Source organism: Aptenodytes patagonicus, chromosome 1 (assembly GCF_965638725.1).
Source record: "Aptenodytes patagonicus chromosome 1, bAptPat1.pri.cur, whole genome shotgun sequence".
In the NCBI taxonomy this organism is placed as follows: Eukaryota; Metazoa; Chordata; class Aves; order Sphenisciformes; family Spheniscidae; genus Aptenodytes; species Aptenodytes patagonicus.
This window is the reverse complement of record NC_134949.1, coordinates 190169189-190194362: the sequence shown is the minus strand read 5'-3', so window position 1 is coordinate 190194362 and position 25174 is coordinate 190169189. Positions and strand designations below refer to the sequence as shown.

Below are 25174 nucleotides of genomic sequence, written 5' to 3'. Positions count from 1 at the left end.
GAAAAGAACTAACATAAGAAATAAAAAAAAAAAAGCCTGGCCACACAAGGTTTGCATCTTGATATGTAATTAACTTGATTAATTAACAGTTTGCTTCTTAAACTGTAATGTGTAGATGAGTTAAGTGAGAAAAAAAAATCCACTAAAAATTTCTGTATCTGATGCTACTGTGGGAAAACAATCCCCCTCCCCAATTTATCAAAGTAATTGAAACAACAAAAGAGATAAAAATGTGTCATCATAAAGTGATATAGAAATTAATCTGCTTGAGAGCTCAACATGTTATGCTGATCACTAGCTGCCTAAATTCAAACATGCATTCACATTATTTGTGACATATACTCCACATATCTGGAGACGTAGACTATAATGCATGCCAACTCTTCATCTGTCTGCTCTAACAATGTTGATAGAAGTTTGCTTGTTATTCTTTCTTTGAAATACAGCAACAATGCTAGAAACATTGACATCTACAATTAAAATACATCTTTTTTATCTGTTAAATTCAATCACACCTGTTAATGTCAGGTGTGATTGCACTGGTCCTATAAAAAATGTACCAGAAACTCTACTCTCCACTTTGTGGTGCTAGTGAGTCAGTGTTGATAATTAGTAAGTCTAAATATTTTGCTTCAAAGTATCTTATTTAAAAAAAAAAAAAAAAATCAAAATCCACTGGAACAGACTACTTTTTATTTTTCAGTGTATCTCTGAACCAAATTAGAGCAATATTCCAGTGTGGCAGCCTAGTATATTTACATACTTAATTTTAACTAATTTACATTACCTTTTACTGGGATAGTTTTACTCTGGCTGATATGGTAGAAATCTTATAAATTATTGATTGCCAATGAAATCATTATTGTGCTCACCTATATTAAGATAAAAAAACTATTTTCATTATCACAGTGTGTACTTTTGCTGCCATGGTAATCAATGGCAAAATTCTATCTGATTTCAGAAGGATGAAGATAATTCCCCATGTTTAAATCTGGCTATTTGTCTCCTAGACTTTCCTTTCTAATGAATTGAACACATTTATTCAATGCAAATTACTCAAAATTGTTTATTTGACTGCAAATAAACAACGTATAATTGGAAGTGAATTCTCATTTATGCTTTTGCAAAAAGTGTTCTATGGACAGAAGCAATGATGTAAAGACATTTTGATATTTTTGTTAAAAAAAAAAAAGAAAGAAAAAAGGTATATGCCTTTGTTTAGGATCTGCCAGTAGTCATCACTGGTTTTTAGCTCATGGGTCTCAGTTTCCTTGTTGTTGTGGAACACAACATCTTTCCATTTAACATTCCAATTTTGTCCCTGTGTGATTTTAAGTATTGTGGCATTTAGAAAGGATGACAAAACCTCAATACTTGTTTATTCTGTAGGTCAACATTCCAAATAATTATCCTGACACATTAGAAATTTTAGCTGCATTACCGTTAGTCTTGACACCTGTTATTTACCCCACAGAAGGGGAAAAAGCACATCTTTTTCTTCCTAATTAATTGCATAATTATGCCTAATACCAGAAAAGGCCTGTTAAAACCAATGAGTATTTGTTCTTCTATTCAGTAGGGTAAGAGTTAGGCCTTGGTTATACTATAGCCAACTATGAAGTGATTTAATAATTTTAAATTCATGCCAGTCATACACAACAGAAAGTCCCCCAAAGTATTAGTATTTGCCTAACTCTGTTTGTTAATCATCTCTGTGATGTGATCAGGTGTGAACATTAACTATAGCTATTTTTCTTTTTGGTCCGCTGACTGGAAAGAGAACATGTGTATTAGAATCTGCCAGAGAGCATCCACAGCTTCAACTCTAAATGAGCATACTGAAAAAGTATACTTTCACCAAACAGAATAAAGAGATTAAATATTAATCTGCAAATGAACTTTGTTTCCTAGTAAAGGCTATATACTATGTGCAGGTGGACATTTAGTGATGTATTGCTTAGGTCTGCCTGCTGTAACTTTGTGCTATTTCTTATTTCAAACTCTTTGAGCATAGACAAAAATGTGGTCCTTCTGAGGTCTTTCAAAATCCTCCTGTGAATCTACTCTGTATTTTTTACAATTTTTCTTTTATGCACTTACTGTATGATAAGTGCCTTTTCAGAGGTTTGGGCCCAATTCCCAGGGTACTGTAGCCAGTTGTTTGAGGCAGTTTCTGTTTACTACAAGACAATAAACAATGGCCCCTGTTTGTGAACTCTTTCCCATAAAGTCTGTAAACGAAAGACCTTGTTATATGAAACACTTAAGAATAGTCACAAGTTAAAATTTAGAATTCTCCTCACTCATTGGTTAAAAAATAAACAAAAAACCCTGAAAGAAGTTGTGATTCGAAGTTCATTCATTAACTAAATGTGTTTCTCTATAACTTCAGTTGCTTGGAGACTTCTTTGATTTTTGCATCACACAGGCCAAATGATAACAAGATGATCGTGTAGGTGAAGGCTTAAATCTGGCTGTGCTTTGATGAGCCTTTAGTAGGAAAACTCAACAAGCAGTTACTTGGTAAAGTTCTGCAAGAGAGCAGAATCAGGATTACAGCCATAATACCGTAGAGACAATTTACGTCTGCTGAAGAAGTGAATGCTGTACTAACATGACTACAGCCCCTAAAGATCAGAGACAATGATCAGGAACACCACTTTCTCTTAGAGAAGAAAATAGCAAAGCAATTTAAAATGCACTTCTTCAGCAGTTTTCTATATGATTATGTCTTATAATAAGAGCTCAATAATGTCTAACTTCAGACATTTTGGTGACCTAATACATTTCATACAACTTAGGTCCTTGACACCAACTATTAGCAGTGATTTTACATTTCTTTTGGTATATGTAGTCTTCTCTTCTCTGGTATACAGGTTTTTGATAGACGTTCATCACTGTAGCACGAGAACATCTAATATTAATGTATCAAACAGTATAAATTAATATATTTTAATTTTGTTCTGCCATCCTTGCTTCAAAGACAAAAGCGTGAGCTGTTTTGTCTTAATAAATTAAAGTTACCTACATAGAAATTTTGCTATATATTTCCATTAAAGCAAGCTAAGTAAAGAGAAAAGCCTTGTACCTAAAGCAGAAACTTGCTGAGGTGTAAAATGGTCATTGTTTCTTGTGGGATTTCATTCCACTGTACCAGGTCTGTCCACCAAAGATTCTTCTGCAGATAAACTATATTTATGGCAGACTGCTATACTGGGACAAAAAAGCAAAATTGTCAACCACAGCCTTTATGAGGGACTCGATCTTTTTGACACCCTGAATCATTAAGCACCTTCAGGTAAGGGTGAGATGTTGAACTTGACTGATACACCCTGAGACAGGCTTCGTGCTCTCACTGGTCAGGTGGCAGCCAGCGTGACGGAGGAGTTGCACTGCAGCACCCTGTCAGCTGGAGTTTCCCGTGCAATGAGGGTGTATGGCCTCGCCACTGCAGAAATGAGGATATAACTGATGCCGGGTCATCATTCACTATAACAAAATGGCATGTTCTAGTGCCCCAGAGGTGTTTACATGCCCTTAATTTGGCATGTAAATTAAGTAGTTAATTAGAAAGTAAATTTTACTTCTTCAGTAAAACTTTAAATAGCAATCCTCCAAAAAGCATTGAATTTAGGTTTAATAGGAGTTACTGCACGTTAAACAGGAACTAGTTATTAAGAGATACAGAAGTAAAAAAAGGATAAAAATCAATCATATAGTCCCTACATCTGAATATATATATTTAAAATCACTATCCTGTTTTAGTAACGTAACTGACTCATTAGATCCAAATTAAACACCTGTAGTGTAAACCAAATCTTAATTTAAAATATTACTCATCTTAATATCATACACTCCCCTTTACACATTACAGTGGACACATTTAGTGGAACAGGCAAATGGCAGAAGTTAGCCATTTAAATAATTAATGATTGTGCACATTAAATTAAAACTGTCTGCAACATATATTTTGTAGTGATTTATTTTCAATTCAGATGTTATCTCTAGACATATGTAAAGATGTTAAGTCTGCTAACAATTTAAGATATAATAAAACAGAAAATTGTAGCAATTCATTTATGTTAATTTATTGTCACTGTAAATTCCTCAGGGCAGCAGCCATGAATACACTTTTGTGTATAAAACTAAAAACTATTTTGGTACCTAACAGATAAAACCTAACAATAGCAATACTAACCAGGATTTATATATATTATATTATATATCTTTATATAACTATACTTGCATGATTTTTTTTTCCTGATTTTCTTTCTTTCTCTATTTTTTATATAGGTATTCCAACAATATGGAGGTTTTTAAGATTTTCAGAGTAATAAGTGATCTTATGTATTCATCAATAAGATGCCTTAAAGGACCTAATTTCCAGGACATGGAAACTGCAATTTTACAAAATCAAGCCTCTTTAAAATGTCTTTCATAAAGACGGATAAATTCACTAAGCATTTTTTGTGGTCTCAGGGATACAGTATGTCATGTTTTAATTTTAAAATCTGTTTTTGTTTTTGCAGCATGTTATAGGATTTTTTAAATGTTAATTTTGCACCTTGGTTATTCCATTTGGTTTGGGGGTTTTTATAGCACTGGATTCTGACTAATCACTTATGACAAGACTGTAAGACAACAGTTTGCCTGCAGAAAGGGTGATGCATAGTAGCACCATCCCAGGAGCAAACGGAGAAGGGAATTATGACTTTTAGAAACATAATTTCCTCACTTGCTTGCCCCTAGCTCTAAGGGGGGTACAAATTCCTACTGTTCTGTGTTGGCAGCCAACTGTCAGGTCAACTAATCTCAGATGGCCAATGTGTTGAGGGGATGAAGCCAAAGCCCTGTGTGTCCCTGAGCGCTGGCTGCCAATGCCCCATCAGGACGGGGACCAGTGGCCCCATACAGGCTGCTGTCATCACTCTCCAGCTTGCGCTGTGACCTGCAGTCCCACTAGCCCATGTCAGGAAGCAAGTCCTCAAGTCTCCCTTATTTTCCTGCACACTGGGTATAAAAGCATCTGACAACCCTGTTTGACAGTTACGCCACTGAAACCAGTATTGAGGCTTCAATTTGGTAGGCAAACAAGGCGAAGCAATCATCTGCTACCCCGTCATCCAGCTGTAGCTATACTCGATATAGTATGGCTATATCAGGCAAAGAACCTCATCTTGTAATTCCTGTGAGCACTTGCAAATTCATCGGAACTGGGGCCATCCCTGAGTCCTCACTTGCCATCAGAAAATGAAAGGGAGCTTCATACAAATAAATGGGTTGTGTTGCATCTACAGACGTGTCAAACTTTGAAAACCTTATGCTCCAGACAGCCTTGCCTTGCTGCTAATTGGTATGTTTTTCTTTAAAAAGTGAAGATTCTAACCTTTTACTTGACAGATATGTGGGTAAAATGCCACATAACATTTTGAAAGCTTATCTACAGTGTGCTGTTTACGAGTCTTGTTTACGCTGGAGCTCACATAAGAGTATACAAATGAAAAGGGTTAGCAGGAACAAAACGAAATGGTTGGTTTCAAATAGATGCGTAAACTAGCAAAGAAAGGTTTTCACCTACAGAAAGTCTAAAGATCCCTTTTAAAAGCAACCATACAAATGTGACACTTGACTCAACCGATTTTTTGATTATCATTATTTATTCCTATTAGTGTCCCTGGACTTTTGGGGTGGAGAGTAGAGACAGTTTGATTACCTGTTTTTTTGGTTTGTGTTTTGGTTTTTTTTCTTTTTTCTTTCTTTCTAATCTTATGAAATTGCAGCTAGGAGAGAGTAAATGGGATTCCATTTCTCTGTGAGATTTAGCAACAGAATTGTTTACACTGTTGCAATCAGTCATGTTTAAAGTAAAGCTACTAACTGCATAACTGAATAAGGGAATACTTTGGAAACAAAAGGTTTGCATAACAGGCAAATTTAGCTTGTAGAATCTTTAGTATGCAATGTATAAGAAATTTCATAAACCCTAGGGAGAGTTTGCAATTTTGTCGGTGGGTGCAAAATGCTAACTTAGAAAAACTAAAATGACAAAAATATGGAAATAACTGACAATCAAAAAGCTGGCTTAATTCCCTTTTTTTTGTTATTTTTGGTTTTGTTTCCAGTAAGAACTTTATCTCCTGAAAATGTATACACACAGATTACTTTGCACTTATAGTTCAGGCTTATTCTCTTCAGGAAACTAAGCACTGCACTTCAAAACCAGTTTCAAAGACCATGATAACTTCATCCCACTTGGGGAGTAACTCTAAGAATACCAGCAGAGGTGAATTTATGTTTTGGCTTTTATGACAACGGGACATTCTTCGATGACAATAGCCTGTTCGGGAGGGATGGCACCCACCTGTCTAGAAAAGGCAAGGGAATCTTTGGCAGCAGGCTGGCCAACTTGGTGAGGTGGGCTTTAAACTGAAGGACTCGGGGGTGGGGTCCAAAGTGGCAACACTCACGCCATTGCAACCAACTGGGGAATAAGCCAGGCCAGCTAGAGCAGCGACAAATGTTCCTTAGCTACCTCCCAAGATGAGAACCCAGAAGACCAACGACCTCAAGTGTATGTATGCCAATGCAGCCTGAGGAACAAACAGGAGGAACTGGAGCTCCGCGCCCAGTCAGAAAGCTATGATATCATAGGAACAACTGAAACAAGGTGGGACAACCCACAAGACTGGAGGATCATGATGGATGGCTATAGGCTGTTTTGTAAAGACAAGCAGGGAAGAAGAGGAGGAGGAGTCATGCTCTATGTTAAGGAGAACCTTGAATGTATAGAATTCAACTACGGCGATTGTGGAAGCCCTATTGAATGCCTCTGGGTCAAGATCAGAGGGGTTGTCTCCAAGGGGGATCTTACAGTAGACATTTGCTACTGACCTCCAAACCAAGACAATAAGGCCAACGAAGCAATATTTGGGTCACTTAAGCAAGCTTCAGGTCAACAGAACCTCGTTCTTATGGGTGACTTCAACTACCCAGACATTTGTAGGAAGAAAAATACAGCAGCTCACATGTCATCCATCAAGTTCCTGGAATGCGTAGCAGACTGCTTCTTCACACAAATGTTAGATGTGCCAACCAGGAATGAGGCACTGCTGGACTTGCTACTCACAAGCCAAGAAAAACTGCTTTGTAATATCTTGGTTAGCAATAGCCTTGGCTGCAGTGATCACAGTATTGTGGAGTTTGGGATCCTGCTGAGCATGCTGAAGGTTAATAATAGGACAAAGGTTTTAGATTTTAGAAGAGCAAACTTCAGCTCACTCAGAGCTCATTTGGGAGGGATTCTGTGGGAAGCTTCCATGGAGGAAGGAGCTAGTGAGTGCTGTGAGTTCTTCATGAACGCTCTCCTGGAAGCACAAAAACAGTTCATCCCCTTTAAAGGTAAAGGAAATAGGTGGAGCCAGAGACCACCTTGGCTTAACTACGAGCTTCTGAGTCTGCTCAAAACCAAAAAAGAAGCATGCCAGAGATGGAAAAGTGAATAAATACCTGTTGAGAACTACAAGGGCATTGCCAGGGTCTGCAGAGATGCAGTTAGAAGAGCAAAACATCAGCTCAAATTGAAATTGGCCAGAGATGTCAAAAACTACAAGAACGGGTTCTTCAGGTAGGTAAACAAGCAGAAACAGAAGGAAAATATTGGCCCAGTGTTAAACAGAAGTGAATTAGTCACCACAACGATGAAAAGGCAGAGGTTCGTGAATGCTTTCTTCACCTCTGTCTTTACCAGCACTGTTGGGCCCCAGGCCTTTGGAAAAAAAATCCAGGTTGATGCAAACACAGACCCACCGTCAGTGAAGGAAGAGTTGGTATGTGAACTATCACAGGAGCTTGATCCCTACATATCGATGGGCCCTGACATTATCCACCTGAAGGTGTTAAGAGAGCTGGCTGACGTCATTGCGCGGCCACTCTCCATAATCTTTGAGAAGTTGTGGAGATCGGGGGATGTCCCAGAAGACTGGAAAAGGGCTAATGTCACCCCCATCTACAAGAAGGGCTTAAAGGAGGATCCAGGAAATTATAGGCACATCAGTCTTACTTCAGTCCCTGGGAAAGTTACGGAACATATCCTCCTGGGGGCTACCACAAGTCAAATGAAGCACGTGATTGGGAAAAGCCAGCACAGATTCACCAAGGGCAAATTGTGCTGGACAAACCCAGTCGCCGTCTATGACTAAATAACCTGCTTGGTTGGTGTGGGGCGAGGGGTGGACATTGTCTACCTGGATTTCTCCAAGGCTTTCGATACGGTTTCCCACAGCCTCCTCCTAGAGAAACTGATGCATTACGGTCTAGACAAGGGGTCTGTGTGGTGGGTGGGGAACTGGCTGACAGGCCGCACCCAGAGGGTGGTGGTAAATAGCTCCTTTTCAAACTGGCAACCTGTCATAAGTGGGATCCCCCAGGGATCGATATTGGGCCCAACACTGTTTAGTATCTTCATAAGTGACCTGGATGATGGGATCAAGTGTGCCCTGATGAAGTTTGCCAATGATACCAAACTGAGGGGGGAAGAGGACACTTTGGAAGGGAGAGCCACCCTGCAGGAAGACCTGGATAGGCTGGAAGAGTGGGCTAACAAGAACCTTGTGAAGTTCAACAAAGACAAATGTAAGGTCTTGCACCTGGGGAAACATAATCCAGGAGTGCAGCACAGGCTGGGATCTACCCAGCTGGGGAGCAGCTCTGTGGAAAGGGACCTGGGGGTCCTGGTGGACAACAAGCTCAACATGAGTTAACAGTGTCACTTTGCCGCTGCTGCGGCAAAGAAAGCCAACAAGATGCTGGGTTGCATCAACAAGGCCATCACCAGCAGAGATAAAGAAGCCATTATGCCACTCTCCGCAGCGCTTGCCAGGCCACACCTGGAATACTGTGTTCAGTTTTGGTCCCCGCTATGCACAAAAGATGTGGAGAGGCTGGAGAGGGTCCAGAGAAGGGCCACAAAGATGATCAAAGGACTGGGAAGCCTGCCATAGGAGGAAAGGCTGAGAGAACTGGGTTTGTTCAGCCTTGAGAAAAGAAGGCTTAGGAGAGACCTTATCGCCATGTTCCAGTATTTAAAGGGTGGCTACAAAGAAGATGGAGACTCCCTTTTTACAAGGAGTCACATGGAGCAGCCGAGGGGTAATGGGTACAAGTTACTCCTGGGGAGATTCCGACTGGACACAAGAGGAAAATTTTTCACAATGAGAACAGTCAGCCATTGGAATAATCTCCCCAGGGAAGTGGTGGATTCCCAACACTGGATGCTTTTAAGATTCATCTGGGCAGAGTGCTGGGCCATCTTGTCTAGACCGTGCTTTTGCCAAGGAAGGTTGGACCAGATGATCCTTGAGGTCCCTTCCAACCTGGTATTTTATGATTCTATGATTCTGTGTGACTGAGGAATATGTAGTATTTTACATCTAAATTATTTTGGACTCTTTGTCAATCCTCTGCTTCCTGCCACTACTTGGAGGTGGCAGCACCAGCTCTGAATTTCCACAAAGACATTGGTCTTGCCTTCACAAGCAAATTGGTGACCTGTCTGACTGATATTACAGCCTTCAACCTCTAAGTACTGCTTTGAGAGGAAAAAGTGATGCATTGAACTCTACTACAATTCCTTGGCTACTGCCAATAAACATTAGCTCTGAAGCAGTTGTAATACTGAAATACTAGAAGAAAGTGAACAATAAAAAACTACCATTCCATAAGAAGCAATACCCTGATGCTTAAAATTTGGGAAAGTGTTTTGAATAAGTGACTCAAACCTCCTGCAGCTTGAAGGTGTGAAATGTGGGAAGCCTGTGACGTTCCAGTTAAAAAATTTATTGGCTCTGCTGTGCTAGCCAGAGATTCAACTTGACTCAACAACAACAGCCTGCTCTCAATAATATTGTAACTTACAAGATGCAGTTATTTTCTTCTTACATGATGGCCAGTGATACACTATATTGAGATTTCAGTGAATTTCAAATTATTATTTGTTATTAATTTTTAATAATTATTATTACTAATAATATTCATATCTTAATATTACTAGGGACATTCCTGCGTAAGAAACATGAGAAATATCCAGCAGCTTCCACAGACTCTGTTGGGTCAGTAATCTTGTTTGTTTAGTCTTTTTGTTTGGTTGTTTTTTTAATGAAGAGAAGGAAAAAGATTCATTCCATACCTAACCTCACTGATCATAACTTTAAAGTCTAATTGGTGGAGCATCTTTCTTACAGTTCCATGCAGCACATGCTTTTGCCCTTAGAGTGCTCTCATGAAATACATTTGTCAAGGCTTTTGTGAGGGCCCAGACTGCATTCCCATTTTCTTTGTCTTTCCTGACCTTTCATATCATCAGGTATGGTCTTCTTGAAATGTTACTTTAATTTCGGCTTTTCCAGCTTTGTCCTCTATCGGTACTCTACCAGTACTTCTATCTGCACAATGTATGTCACTTAGCCAGATCTTTGAGCTGGATCTGCTTCTACCTTTTCCTTAAAACAAGCACTACCAGTGCTCCCAGAAATGTTTTAAACCCCAAAGATCAGATTTCACTACAAAACAAAGCTTCCTAAAACGTCCAAAGTGAGACAGAATAGTAAAGGTGTAGATGAACATCCTGTGGTTTGCGCTGCCGTGACACGGCAGTTCCGCTCGTCCGTGTATGGTCTCAGTCCAGCAGCTCCACAGGTTTGCAGAAAATTTCGTACCGTCCCCTCCCCAAGGCAAGAGAATATTTTCTTTCGTTCCCCTCTGAGACTTGAAGAGCAGTTCTGTTCCCTGCTTTTCTCAGCACTTTCTGGAGTTTCTGCTCAGTCTTGTCTTTCCCCCCCCCTTCTTCTCCTTTTTTATCCTGCACTTCCATAAGTTTCTTCACTTGTGCAATGTCAGGGAAGGCACAATCTCCCCCCTTCCAGAGTGCAGCCTCACCCAGAGGGGAACAAGAAGACAAACATCTGTTGTGTCCTGCCACATAATCTTTAAAGGATGTAGGAGACATTAACCTACAATAACTGCAGACAAACTAAACATCATCTACTAAAGCAGGTATATAATGAATTTCAATGACGTTTATGAATTTCTAAACAAATATTTAAACCATTATAATAATAAAGGGTGTATGTGCTCTAATCTCTAACAGATTTGTCACAAATAATTCACAAAACAGATTTTCATCAGTGAAGTACTTCATTATTCAGTGAAACAAAACATACTGCTGAACTCTATAGGTTTTAATGCGATTTACCATGAAAACAAGGTTTAAGAAAAATCCATAAAATACTTGCTTCAGAAAAGTTTCTAAATGTTTCAGAACATATCCTTTATTTTAAAATGCAAATATTTTCTATTCTATGTTACAAAATTTAATGTCTATATTTACACAGTATATTCCTAACCCACTGGTAGTATCAGTGCATGTATTATGACAACATGCCAAGTCGTATCATATGATCATATTACTGTGCCATATCATACCCCCAGGATTAGCATCATGTTATAATAAAATGGCTAAGATATTTTAATTTTTATGTTCTAGGTTTTTTTAAAGGAGGCTATGTAAGTAAACAAACAGCCCACTTGACCATTACCTGAGTGTCTCTCTGTCTCTCTGTCATTCTGCCCAGTAACTTCGTGACCTACTCGCCAATTTCAATCAAATTTGCAAGTGGCATAGACATTTCAAAGGTGATCATAATTTAAATTTCATTCCAGTTGGTGGGTATGTATGGGAGATAAATTGATACCCTAACTATCAAAGTAGCCATTGTACCTTTCCAGGCAGCTGCTGCCTGGCCCAGCAGCATGTCCCTCTCAGCCAGCCACTCACATCTGCAGGGCAACCATCACTGAAGACACAGGAGGAAGCTGGTAGTAGCGGCAGTGGAATATGAAGAGACACACCTGTAGGAAACCAGTTTTCATTAGTTTGACTGCTCTTAAATAAATTGCTTTATTTTTTTAAATCATTAAGAAAACTTCTACTTAGTCTGTTTGAAACACGCTGGGTTTGATCTCAAAGTGTGCCCTGTTTTTACTGTAATTAAAAAAAAAAAAGTGTTTCTGTATTCTGTGCTAAACAGTCATTAGATAACATGCCTGAAAAGAGGCAGGAGGATCCAAGTCCTAAGCCACTTATCTGTGCCTAACAAGTCACCCTTTCTGTAAGCCTAATGAATCTTTGTGTGTGTTTGTTTGTTTCCAAAATGACACAGATACAACCGTAAAAGTAATACTTCCCAGCTAGATAAAAGTAGGTGTCAACTGTTTCAGTCACAATCTCAGGCTTATCTCCTACTTGCTAATTCCCTTCGCCTGAAGTCTTTTTAAATAGCCCTATGCCCCACTTCAGCACCCTTTTCCTATTTCTCTCTCCTCTTGGCCCCCGCCCCTCCATTAGTCTGCTAACATCCTTTGCAGACACCTACCTTCTCTTGCCTTTATCTACTGTACTGTTATTTCTTGTTCCCTTTCTCAGCAACTACCCTCTCTTTTACATGTCTTGCTGGTGTGGACTCACATTTAAATTGACATAAAACTGCTTACATACAGAGCGACAAAAGTAATTTTATCTATTGTTCTGTTGCTACTTTGAAACAATACTAATAAATGGAAGAAATGTCCTTTTAATCTATGTAAGTTGTGCTACTTTGCTATTATGGGATGAATCAAATCAGTGGAAAGGTTTCTATTGAGTTTCTGGACAGTACTTCTTTTACATTTCTCTCGATGCCATATAATTTCTATTTTTAATTGTCATTTTAACTAATTTTCCTAGTACTAAAAGTAAAGCGTGCCACACCGTAATTCCTTGATCACGCTTTTAGTCCTTTTAAAAGACAAACAGATTTTGTACATTTTAATCCTCACACATAGTAACTGATCTTAATGACTGCATATTTTTAACAGTTCATTTACCTCATTTTCAGATTCTGTAAGAACGCGCGATGACTACCATTTAGTTAGATGTTTTTCGCTCTTTAAGAATCTCTCTGTTGGCACCTCAGTACACACCCACATCTCATCTTTGTTACTAAAAAAAAGTTGACCCGAGGAAATGTCTTCATTTGCTGTGAGTACTAGAGTACAGAAATTTAATTTCTCTGCAATGCTTTTTCTTTTGTAGCTGGCCAGCTAATAGGCCCGCCAGTTCTGTCATGGCTTCCTCATATTGGTAAAGCATATGCTTGTTTTTTTAGCAGGTAATTCATTCTCTTATACATGGATTCTTTGTTCCTCAAATTCCCTCCTTGGCCTTTCTAATTTTACTTCTTTCTATTGTTTTCAAGATGATTGGATTTGGGCTTTCCCAATGATACATTTTAGGCTCAAATAACTTAAATATTGAACCTTGACATTTAACTATATTGATCTTTTCCTTGCCTTCCTATTTTCTTTCATTTGTTTAGGGATATTTGTTCTGAGACTTTTGTGCTATGCTTAAGTACCTTCCACGCTGAGACTAAAGATTTTCATTTCTACACTCCTGATTGAGGATATTTCTTATTTATTTCCTTTTTTTGGAAGTAGGAAGGTTTACCTGTCTTTGCTGAGGACAGAATAATAAATTACTAAATTTCGTTATGAACATTTCCCTGAAAAAGTCTGAATACTGTTGTATTATGTTCATGATTAATCAGCATTTTTTAAAAAGTTGGTTTTGAGATGTATCCTGTTTCTATCAGTTATTTTGGTTGATGTCAGACTACAGCTTCCAATAAACAAACATTTCAAAGATCAAAAAGTAGTTTACCAAAGCGTGATTTAACCCTCCGTATATTGGTTATCGTTAGGGCTGTCGTATTGGACTTTGCTCCTTTGTTTAGCGTCTCCTATACAGTGTATTTAATGTGTTCTTCTTGATCTGTCAAGTAGTGTAAGCCTTCTATATGTGTATTCTTATTATTAAGGATTTGCATTTTGTCTATGTATTAGCCTCTCTACAGTACAGCTTTCTCACCAAGCTGTTAATAAGCATTTTTTAATTTTGTTTTTATTTTGTTTCATTTTTTCCCCCAATAAATATACACTATATATTCAATACCCAGTGACGTGGCACAGCACATAGGTATTATTGGCACTCATTGGCATTACCTTCATACATTTAATTTCTGACTTTTCTATGTGAAAAATACAGCAATTTCCTGATGAATGTATAGAAAATTGTGATGGCAGTCTAAGCTATCAAATATGTAGTGTGTGCTACAAATTTGACAGAAAAAGCATTTTGGATATACTGTAAAATCATTGAACAAATAAAATATTCATTACTTGCACAGGTGGATTAAAATCAATAAATGCCATTTTGTTGTTATAAACTGTCTGATGTAACAAACATCAGCCTGGAAGAGGCATATATTCATCTGCAGGCATAATTTTTTATCTGGCTTTTTTTTCAGTTAGGCACCTAAGTCTCTATTGGGTTTAAGAGCCACAATTTTTAAAGATGTCAAGATTATATGATTTCCAATAAATCATTAGAAATTGCTAATAATCAGCCATACCCAAAAATGAGTATTAAAAAGTAGCTCTGTTGAAGTTAACACTAAAAACCACAGTGACTTGTAGGGCAAGGGGTAAGCGTTTCATTTATTATAATGACCTGGTAGTCAGTCATAGGTTTGACGATCTAGTGCTAGCGATTCAGATTTTATTTTTCCTCTAAGTATTCCACGCATGTCGTTGGTATCAATGGGATGTCGTAAGCTGCAAGATGTTTGATAAAAAAAAGGCAGATTTTACAAGCAAAGACTCCAGTTACTTGGATAAAGGGTTATATAGTTTTCCCCTCAATTCAGAGTCCTTGTTTTACAAACTGCAGAGTGCCCTCAAATGTATTGACTTCATGGTGGGGTCAGAGTATTTACTGTGTAATGCTGAGTCATATAAAAAAAGAAAAGCATTCACAAGGCTGGAGAAAAAAGAGATGGAGACACTAGCCTCCTCCTCCAAAAAAAAGTCAAATTCCTCTTGGGCTCTGTGGCTTTTTTTTAACATAAGTACGCCATGAGAAACATTGTCAGAAATATATTACATAGTATATGCCACTGTAATAGCGAAATTATTGTTTTATCCTGCTGGTGCTCTCCCGCTCCCTCAGAAAGGAAACTATAGAGTCGCCGTATGCGTACACACTTAGGCACACACATGCACAGTATATACCCCAAATGCAGCAGTATCTCTAGCACGCTAGAGGGAGCCATTACATAATTGCAATGACCCTTTTCTTTCCCCAATTAGCAGAACCGGCATAGAAGATCTCTGGACATCCTGAGACATCCCGCAGGTTTGGCATAGGCTGCGGGATAAGGAAAGGAAAGCACAGGACTCAAGTTACAGTGAAGCGAGGTCTCCTGGTAGCTCAGGGGCTTACTCTGGTGTTCGTTCCATTTTTAAAATTGTGCTGCTTTTATAGGAGACTTCTCCAAATAAGTGACTTAGCCGAATACGCCGATTTTCATCAGCCAATCTGAAGCCCTCATTCAGAAAGCAAAGCCCATTTTGTAAACATATCCTTTATTTCATCTGTCTGTCGCTCTCACACAGAAAGTTGGCACGTCTGAGAGTAGCGATTTTACGCTGCCACTAATGTATGTATAGTTTATTTATATACCGCATTTTAACACAGCATTAGTTTTATAATGGTTACTAGCAGACTCGCTCTGCATGGCAAACTATCCGTTTCAAAGCTACGAAGAGGTCTTCAGGACGGGAAGATGGGTCTAGAAAGAACAGTTATTTGAATTTATAAATTTGTAAGACTTTCTCCAAGTCAAATGATATTTATGGACATAGTAACTCAGAAAGGGCTGAAGGTTATCACATTGAACAAGGCGAAAGAGCAGCTTCCTTAACTGAATCTTTTAAGAGCCGCTCCTAAAATAATTGTCAGGAGCGTCTTATAATTGCTCCAGAGTTGATTTGCTTTTTTTTTTTTTTTTTTTTTCTTTTCCCCCTAAATGATTCATGCTACTTACACGCTCGTCACTCACAGCTCACAAATGGCAGCTTCGTTTCGGTACGCACGGGTCGAGACCGGCGCTCCGGCAATCCGAGCACTCACCTTTCCAGCCTCAGTCCTCCCCCCGCGCCCGCCGCCCCCGGCCGAGAGCCTCCCGCCGCGGCGGGGGCGGAGGCGGGCGCCGCGCCGCGCCGCGCCGGGCGGGGAGCGGAGGGGAGGGGAGGGGAGGCGAGTGAGCTGCTGCCGCCCCGAGCCCCGCTCCCCCGCTGCTCCGCACCGCGGCCCCGCGGGCAGGGGGGGTGCTCCCGCGCTCAGGACCTGCCCCTCGGGGAGGGCGAGACCCGATCGGGGCGGCCTCCGCGGGGCCGGGGCGGGGGTGGCGGGGGAGGTCCCCATCCACCCGCCCCCCCACCCCCCGCCATGCGTCCCCGGGGCGGCGGGGGGGGTGCGCCGGGCCCCCGGGGGACTCGGGGACCGTGACGCGGAGCCAAGTCCTCGCCCTCGCAGCGCTTGGGGGGAGTACGGGGGTGTCGCGTCCCCCCTCCTTTCCCACCCGTCATCACGGAAGACTTGTTAATATGTCTTAAAAATAAATAAATGGGGGGGGGGGATGATATAAAGAAAGAAAGAAAGAACGCGAAGCCGGGAGCAGCCGCGGGGGGGGAGGGGGGGCCGGGGGCGCGGCGCTGCGGTGCGGTGCGCGGCGACGAGACACCGCAGCTCGCCAGCCCGCCCGCCCGCCCGCCCGAGCCCTTCGCACGTTGCGCGTCTCCCACCGAACCGATCTAATCAATGACACCCAGCGCCCGCCGCGGCCCCGCCCCCCCCGCCCGCCCGCCTCCCTCCATTGGCGGGTCGGCGTCGGGGCCGGTCGCCGCCGCCGCCGCCGATTGGCTGGCGGGGAATCCGTATCAATGTTTAAGCCGCGGCGTGAGGTGAATAGAGGCAGTCGGCGAGCGGCGCTGGGCGAGCGCGGCGCGGCGCGGCGGCCCCGCGAGTGCTGCAGTGAGGGAGGCGAGGCGGAGAGGAGAGGAGAGGAGGGGGGGGAGAGAGAGAGAGGAGAGGCAGAGAGCGGCTCCAACTGTTGAATTTTCGCTGAATTCTCCACTTACCTGCGGGCGGCTGGTGAAATGGATCTGGTTTATCGGGAATCGGCGTTCCTTTCGCGTGCTGTCTGGCTAAGACTGGCGACCGTCTGTTTGAAAGGGGCCACCCATCCATGAGGCAGAGAAGAATATTTATTTTTTCTTCTTTTTCTATTGAAAGCCTCTCTACCACAGGTTGCAGCGTTAACTGTGTACTTTGGGTCCGGACTCAAATAAAGGAGAGAAAAAAACAGTGCAGGACTGAGACTCGGAACTAGATCTGTGAGATATGTATTGGGAACCTATGTTTTTGTTGTGTTTTTTTTTTCTTTTAATATGAAAGATCTCTGATTTATTTCACACATAACACTGAGGAAAGGTGGTTAAAAACACTCAGCAAAGCAGGAGACAGACGCGCCTCTGTGCCAGTGAGTGGATAACAGCCTTGTTTTCCTGATCCTCAGTCTCCCGGAGAAAGAGGTATAGTAAAAGTGTAGCTGGATCCGACACCCCCCTTCTCTCATTCTCTTTTTTTTTTTTTTTTCTCTTCCCCCCCCTCCAAAATATAATTCTGATTAATTTTTTTTCCTGTCTATAGAGTGAGTCAGAGAAGCGTTAGGAGGACGCTGCAACTAATGTCTGTGAAGGGAGGAACATGAGGCGATAGTGAATGTGATTTGTTCCGCTGGATCTGACTCATCCAGCAGATTGAAACACCTGCATTTCTGGATGTGCCGTTCATTTATTTCTGGTTGTTAAAAGAACCTGAAATAAAATTTAGTTACCCTTCCCCAATATTTACCTATAAACCGTAACGCTGGGAAAGGTATATAAGAGAGGGGGAACGCATCTGGCGTTGCCGCCGCTCTTCTCCCCTGTGCCAAGATGCCCAGAGAGACTGCTAAAGCTTGAAAGGACTGCAAAAAATGCATTACACCAATCGCGGAACTGCATAGCTTTTAATATAAGCGAATTAGTCGATTAAAAGATCTCCCACTTTATTCATCGCCAGGATTGTTTTTCCTCTTCTCCCCCCCTCCCCTAAATGAAGAGGACTAGGCGGCAGTGTCATTGGAAGGAGATGCTGAATAGAAAGAAAAGAGAGGCACTTGACAGCGCAGCCCTGTGAATACAGAGACTGTTTCCCTTTTAGCGAGAGGCTGAGAGAGAGAGTGTGTGTGTGTGTGTGGTGGCTTTTCTTTCTCCCCCCCCCCCCCACCCCCCTTATTTAATCTATGCGTCCAGCCATGGGTTGCCTGTTGATTTCCTCTCGGCTGGAGAGAAAAGCAAACTGGAATTAAACTGCATCGAGAAAAGTGCAGCTCCTCAGACACGCATGCTACGCACACACGCATAGATACACGGAGAGAAAGGATGTGGTGGTGGCGGCGGCTACTGGTCTGTCTTAAAGAAACCCAAGTGTGCATCTGATTGAGCACAGCCTGTGATTTCTCTCAAAATATATATTTACTGCTAATGATGACGGTCAGCTGGTGGGTTTCTTAATTTTTTCCCCACGAAAGGACGAGGGGGAGGCTGGTAGTAGAGGGAGAGAAAGGAAACTACAAATCCGGACACTAGTTTTTGCTGGGGTTTTTTTGTGTGTTTTGTTTTCCCCTCTTGCCCTGCAATCCCCATTCCCTCGCCTTCTGATTCGGGAAGGAAAGAGTGAGGGTGTACGAGACAGAGAGGGGGGAAATACCGATGGCAGCGAGATGCAGCTCTCCGCCGCAAGCAATGCAAGATTAGATCTCTAAATGCAGCAAAACACTCCCTGAAAACCAACAACCCCGCGGTGCAATCAGACATTTCACTGCCTCTCACTGCACACGAAGAGGGCTTCAACAACAAGCTGAGACTTTTTTTCCCCCTCTGTCTCTCTCCCACCCCTCCACTCCACTCCATCAATCGCATCACAAGCGATGAGTAGCAAATAAGCTTTTCTATCCCTGCTTACAGACCTGTGGCCACCCCCTTTCCTATGTATATATAAATACACATATTTAAAAAAAATCTTTTTGATCGTTTTTAGAAAAACAACCACTGCCGCGATTTTTTATTATTGTTATTATTTTTATTATCCTTTGTACATCTGCGGGGATTCAAGGATCGGGAACTCTTCGCCTGCCCGGAGGAGAAGATCTTTTGCAAATTTTCTGATTTTTGAAATCCTTCCACTGCCGAAGTTGGACAGCCGAAGTAACAGCGAGGGGACTGCAAGCACGGCAAGCGCTTGCTGAAACGCTGCCGAAACTGCTTCCCCCCCCTCTCCGGCCCCCACGATTGCTCCCTCCCTCTGAGCTACATGGTCCATTTGCTGCCTCTCATCCTGTGTCTCTGCAGATGTTTTAGAGCAACAGGTTCAGGAACTTAAAATATAGGGGTGGGGAGAGAGAAGGCAGGGGGGAAAAAAAAAAAGAGAGAGAGAGCCGACGGAAGAGGAGGAAGAACAAACCCAGCGCAGGAGGCAGAGAAGACGGGGACAACCCTGGTCGCCGCTGCAGCTGCTGCCATCCCCCACCCCTGCTCGGGGATGTACCTTTCCATTTGTTGCTTCTTCCTCTGCTGGGCTCCCGCCCTGTCGCTGAAGAACCTGAATTACTCCGTGCCGGAGGAGCAGGGAGCGGGCACGGTCATCGGGAACATTGGCCGCGATGCGCGGCTGGCGGCGGGCGCGGCGGGAGGCGGGATGCTGCCCGCGGAGCGCGGCGCTCCCGGAGGCGGCCCCGGCGGCGGCCGCGGCTCCAAGTCCACCTTCCGGGTGCTGGAGAACTCGGCCCCGCACCTCCTGGACGTGGACGGGGAGAGCGGGCTGCTCTACACCAAGCAGCGCATCGACCGCGAGGCGCTGTGCCGGCGGAGCGCCAAGTGCCAGCTGTCCCTCGAGGTGTTCGCCAACGACCAGGAGATCTGCATGATCAAGGTGGAGATCCAGGACCTGAACGACAACGCACCGGCGTTCCCCTCCGACCAAGTGGACATGGACATCTCGGAAAACGCTGCGCCAGGCACCCGCTTCCCCCTCACCAGTGCCCACGACCCAGACGCCGGGGACAACGGGCTGCGCACCTACCTGCTCACCCGTGATGACTACGGCCTCTTCTCCCTCGATGTGAAGTCCCGCGGTGATGGCACGAAGTTTCCAGAGCTAGTCATCCAGAAGCCATTAGACCGTGAGGAGCAGAGTCACCACACCCTGGTGCTGACAGCACTGGATGGCGGCGACCCACCACGCTCGGGCACGGTGCAGATCAACGTGCGCCTCATTGACTCCAATGACAACAGCCCCGTCTTTGAGGCGGCCTCCTACGTGGTAGAGCTGCCGGAGAACGCACCACTGGGCACTGCCGTCATCGACCTTAATGCCACTGATGCCGATGAGGGTACCAACGGAGAGGTGCTCTACTCCTTCAGTGGCTACGCACCTGAGCGTGTCCGCGACCTGTTTAGCATCGACCCGCAGAGTGGCCTCATCCGTGTCAAGGGCAACCTGGACTACGAGGAGAGTGGCCTCATTGAGATCGATGTCCAGGCTCGGGATCTGGGGCCCAATCCCATCCCTGCTCACTGCAAGGTCACCGTCCGCCTCATCGACCGCAACGACAATGCGCCCACCATTGGCTTTGTCTCCGTTCGCCAGGGAGCACTGAGTGAGGCTGCCCCACCGGGTACTGTTATTGCCCTGGTGCGGGTTACCGACCGTGACTCGGGCAAGAACGGGCAGCTCCAGTGCCGGGTGCTGGGCGGTGGCGGTGGGCCCGGAGCCGTCCCTTTCACCCTGGAGGAGAACTATGACAACTTCTACACTGTGGTCACCGACCGGCCCCTGGACCGCGAGGCACAGGACGAGTACAATGTGACCATCGTGGCACGTGATGAGGGCAACCCCCCACTCAACTCCACCAAATCATTTTCTGTCCGGATCCTCGACGAGAATGACAACCCACCCCGCTTCAGCAAGAACCTCTATGTGTTACAGGTGCCCGAGAACAACATCCCTGGAGAGTACCTGGGCTCCGTCTTGGCCCAGGACCCTGACCTGGGCCAAAATGGGACAGTCTCTTACTCCATTCTGCCCGGGCATGTGGGCGATGTCTCCATCTACACCTATGTCTCTGTCAACCCCACCAATGGTGCTATCTATGCCCTGAGGAGCTTCAACTATGAGCAGACAAAGCACTTTGAGTTTCGCGTGCTCGCCAAAGACTCAGGTTCACCTCACCGCGAAAGCAATGCCACGGTGCGTGTCACCGTGCTTGATGTCAATGACAATGCGCCCCTCATTGTCCTCCCCGCCCTAATCAATGACACCGCCGAGCTGCAGGTGCCACGCAATGCTGGGGTGGGCTACCCTGTGGGCACCGTCCGCGCCCTGGACAGTGACTTTGGGGAGAGCGGGCGCCTCACGTATGAGATTGTGGAAGGTAATGAGGAGCACCTCTTTGAGATGGACCCCACTAGCGGTGAGATACGCACCTTGCACCCCTACTGGGAGGAGCTCAGCCCTGTGGCTGAACTGGTGGTAAAAGTCAGTGACCATGGCAAGCCCAGCCTCTCCGCAGTGGCCAAGCTCATTGTCAGGGCCTTGGCGGGGCCCCTGCCCGAGGCTGGCGAGCCGCAGGTGAATGGCGAGCAGCATCGGCGACCACACTGGGACTTGTCGCTGCCCCTGATCGTGACGCTGAGCACTGTCTCCATCATCTTGCTGGCTGCCATGATCACTATTGCTGTGAAGTGCAAGCGAGAGAACAAGGAGATCCGCACCTATAATTGTCGCATTGCCGAGTATAGCCACCCTCAGCTGGGAGGAGGGGGAGGCAGTGGCGGGGGAGGAGGAGGCAGTGGCAGTGGAGGGGGCAAGGGCAAGAAGAAGAAGATCAGCAAGAATGACATTATGCTGGTGCCCAGTGAGGGCGAGGACAGCCGGGGCCCCCTCAATGTCATGAACGTGGTGAGCAGCCCATCCCTGGCCACCTCACCCATGTACTTTGACTACCAGACCCGCCTGCCCCTCAGCTCTCCCAGGTCTGAGGTGATGTACCTGAAGCCCGCCTCCAACAACCTGACTGTACCCCAGGGACATGTGGGCTGCCACACCAGCTTCACAGGGCAAGGGACTAACGCCAGCGAGGCTCCCCCGAGCCGGATGTCCATAATTCAGGTAGGAGACTTTTAGAATACCCTGGACCTCACTTTAGACGCTGGTTTAACTTCACCTTTTGTCTGCAGTGAAATCTGCTGTAAGGCACCACTGAAGGGACCAACACAAGTCACTAAAGAGAGGTCGACTTAATGAAAGTGGAACCAGACCACATCTGCTGGGTCTGGTTCTGCAGTCACACTGGTGTTTCCAGTGTGATTCAAAAGTAAATTCCCACTGAAACAGAGTTACGGCAGTGCAAAGGAGGTGCATGTGAGTGCAGGCAGGCGTTTAGTACATTTGGGGCACACTGGGGTATTTTCCCAGAAGATCGTCAGACAGAGGTGGGCACTTCCACAGGTTTCACTTTGCTTTGGTTTGGGGCGGAGAAGGGGGAGGGTGTTTCTGAAGCAGTCATATCGTCTGCAGTAACTAACAGGACGTGGGAGAAACTCTACACACTGAGGACATCTATTGCAACAGTGTATTATAGCCCTCCAATCCTGTATGTAAATATGAGCTATCTTTACAAGATGTATGTTTTTAATTTTTTTAATTTCCTTCTTTAGAATATATATATATAAATATTTATTTTTTTTGACGCAGAACAGTATCATTGGGGCCCCATTGCCTCCTCCTCTCCCCATAAACAACCAAACCTTCTGCACTGAAAATTTTGCTTAGTCAAATAGAAAGAAAATGTATGTGCTGATTCCCTCCTACCCCCAAATGTTAACAAAACTCACATCCTGTCATAAAACAGCAAAACAACTAGTCAGACTTCCAGTAGCCTGAGTCAATATTGATGATTGCTTTATAGTGAAAGACTTACATGCTCTTTCTTCTACCAAAGCTCATTTAGAAATTACAGCTGGGCTGCATTCTGCTGCCAGTTATATACACACTGTCCTCTACTGACTTTTGTGAATGTGAGAAATGGCAGAATTTGGACCATTGGATATCGGGTGCTAATCAAAGAATGACTTAATTTTTAGCAGGTAGTTTAAAGTCCAAACTCAGAAGATGTATTCCAGAGCAGTGAACTCACAGAGTGAAGGTGAGGGCAGAATTTGGCTTCAGTTGATTTAAGTATCACTTCATGATTAATGCAGCTTAATGTTCAAATACTACAGGTATGTTCCAAAGTGATTTTTAACATTTGGATTGAAAGCAGGCTCTGGATAATGACTATTAAATATATTTGAAATGTCATATCTGTTTTATCCTGTGGTTCTCCTAATATGCTGTTCTGAGTCATAGGGGAATGAGCTGAGTGTATCAGAAGTGACACAGACTCATTTTGTGTATGCAGCTAGTGGGAAAGAACTTGCACTGTAGACACTTGATGTACCAAAAGAAAATTCATAATACCTTTGAGTTATTATACCCTGTGGTCTGTGAACACCGAACGTTCTAGTTGCCAGCTGCATCTAATGTTTTAAACTAAATAGAAGTGGCCATTGGTAATTAGCAGGTTAAGTAACCAAAATTCCAGTAACTGATGGCCATAAATTGAATATTTATAACTGGGGGGGGGAGGGGGGGAGAAAAAAGGCTGTCTGTATAAGGTCACTGTGAACTAATCCTCAACCCACTATTGAGTTGTGTCACAGAAACAATTTCATTTTATGCCTATCATGAATTTGTGTTGCTATCAATTAGGTGAGCGGAGCAATACTTAAAATCTGAAATTGATTTTAACAAAAAGTGACACTTCAGGAAAGAGTTTAGGTTAGGGCACAACCGGAGATAATTTGATTTATAATTCATGCTTTAAAAAACAAATAACTTTCAATGACACTTGTTTAAGTAATGTCAACTTTTTTACTGTAAAATGGAGTTGTCAGAATGCTAAAAAAAAGAACATTTTTTCCTACTGACAAGTGTAATAGTTACTAAAAGACAGAAAATTATACTTTCCTACAACCATGTAATGTCTATATAAAGCAATTAATTCATGTATTGATGCTACTGAGTAGTAAAGATTCAATTGTAGTGTAAAATCCCTATGGAAAATATGATTCCTTTTTTTACAGTGTTCACTGTATAATATCAATCATGATTTTTTTTTTCCTGAGATCTATATAAAGCTAAAAGAGGAATTTCCTCCCTTAAAAAGGTGTGTTGTGGTTTCTATAACAGTTTTCGTTATGACAACTGTGGGAAATGTTAACCGTAACTCCTCATAGCACATACTGGTATATCTAATACAGTTTTTGCTTTCCCTGAACATCAACACAGAGTGTTTTGGATGTTTAGATGGTCCAGACAGTAGATTAAGAAACATTCATTTTTCCCTAGTGAACAACCTGTTCAAAGATACTTATTGATACTATATTTTGTAGTTGTATTGACAAGACAAATACACAGTATGAAACAGAGTAGTTGGTTTCTGTTTAGGAAAGGTCCAGACTTAAAGTAGCTAGATGAGAAAATCTGATCCTCTTCACTATAATTTTGCATTACTAAAATACATTTTGTATTCTCCATCTCCACATCCCTGGAGTAAATTTTATATAAAATTTGCATTTAGAATGTAGATACTACTTTGTGTCTGGTCCTGTACTTCTGCCTCATGTAAAATTCAAACTTAGGGAGAAATAGTAAAGGATCAGCCCTCTCTCTGGATCTACTATACCCTTAATCACTCCAGGAAACCTCTGTCTGGAGAAGTAGATTGCACAGTTAGGAATCAAAGGTATAGCCAGTGGAAAAAAGATACAGAATCCAAACAGCTGCTTTATCATATCCTTTCATTAGTCAACTCAGAAAAGCAGTTTTCTTTGTTACCTCAGCGAGGGAAAGGTAAACGATTGTGTAAGTGTTCTCTAGCAAATATTCACTTTAGTTTTTCCAGATATATTACTGAGCCATGATAATCTCACACTATATAATTCATACAATGGAACTGCTTTTCTTCACTTTCATTTTCTCGGCAAGTGTTTAATGGCAGAATTCTCTAGCAGGAGCCTGTTACTAAAACTTTAT

At 43.1% G+C, this 25174-nt stretch overlaps 1 protein-coding gene across 2 annotated transcripts in view; it reads left to right on the top strand.

Annotated features, from left to right (window-relative positions):
- Window positions 1-18233: 18233 nt before the first annotated feature.
- Window positions 18234-25174, top strand: part of PCDH17 (protocadherin 17) — a 91441-nt gene continuing 84500 nt past the window's right edge. For both annotated transcript variants that reach the window (XM_076363164.1, XM_076363154.1), the window contains exon 1: window positions 18234-22207. In XM_076363164.1, the coding sequence (XP_076219279.1) occupies window positions 19580-22207 (2628 nt within the window). In that variant the 5' untranslated portion in view covers window positions 18234-19579. The remainder of the gene's footprint in view (window positions 22208-25174) is intronic.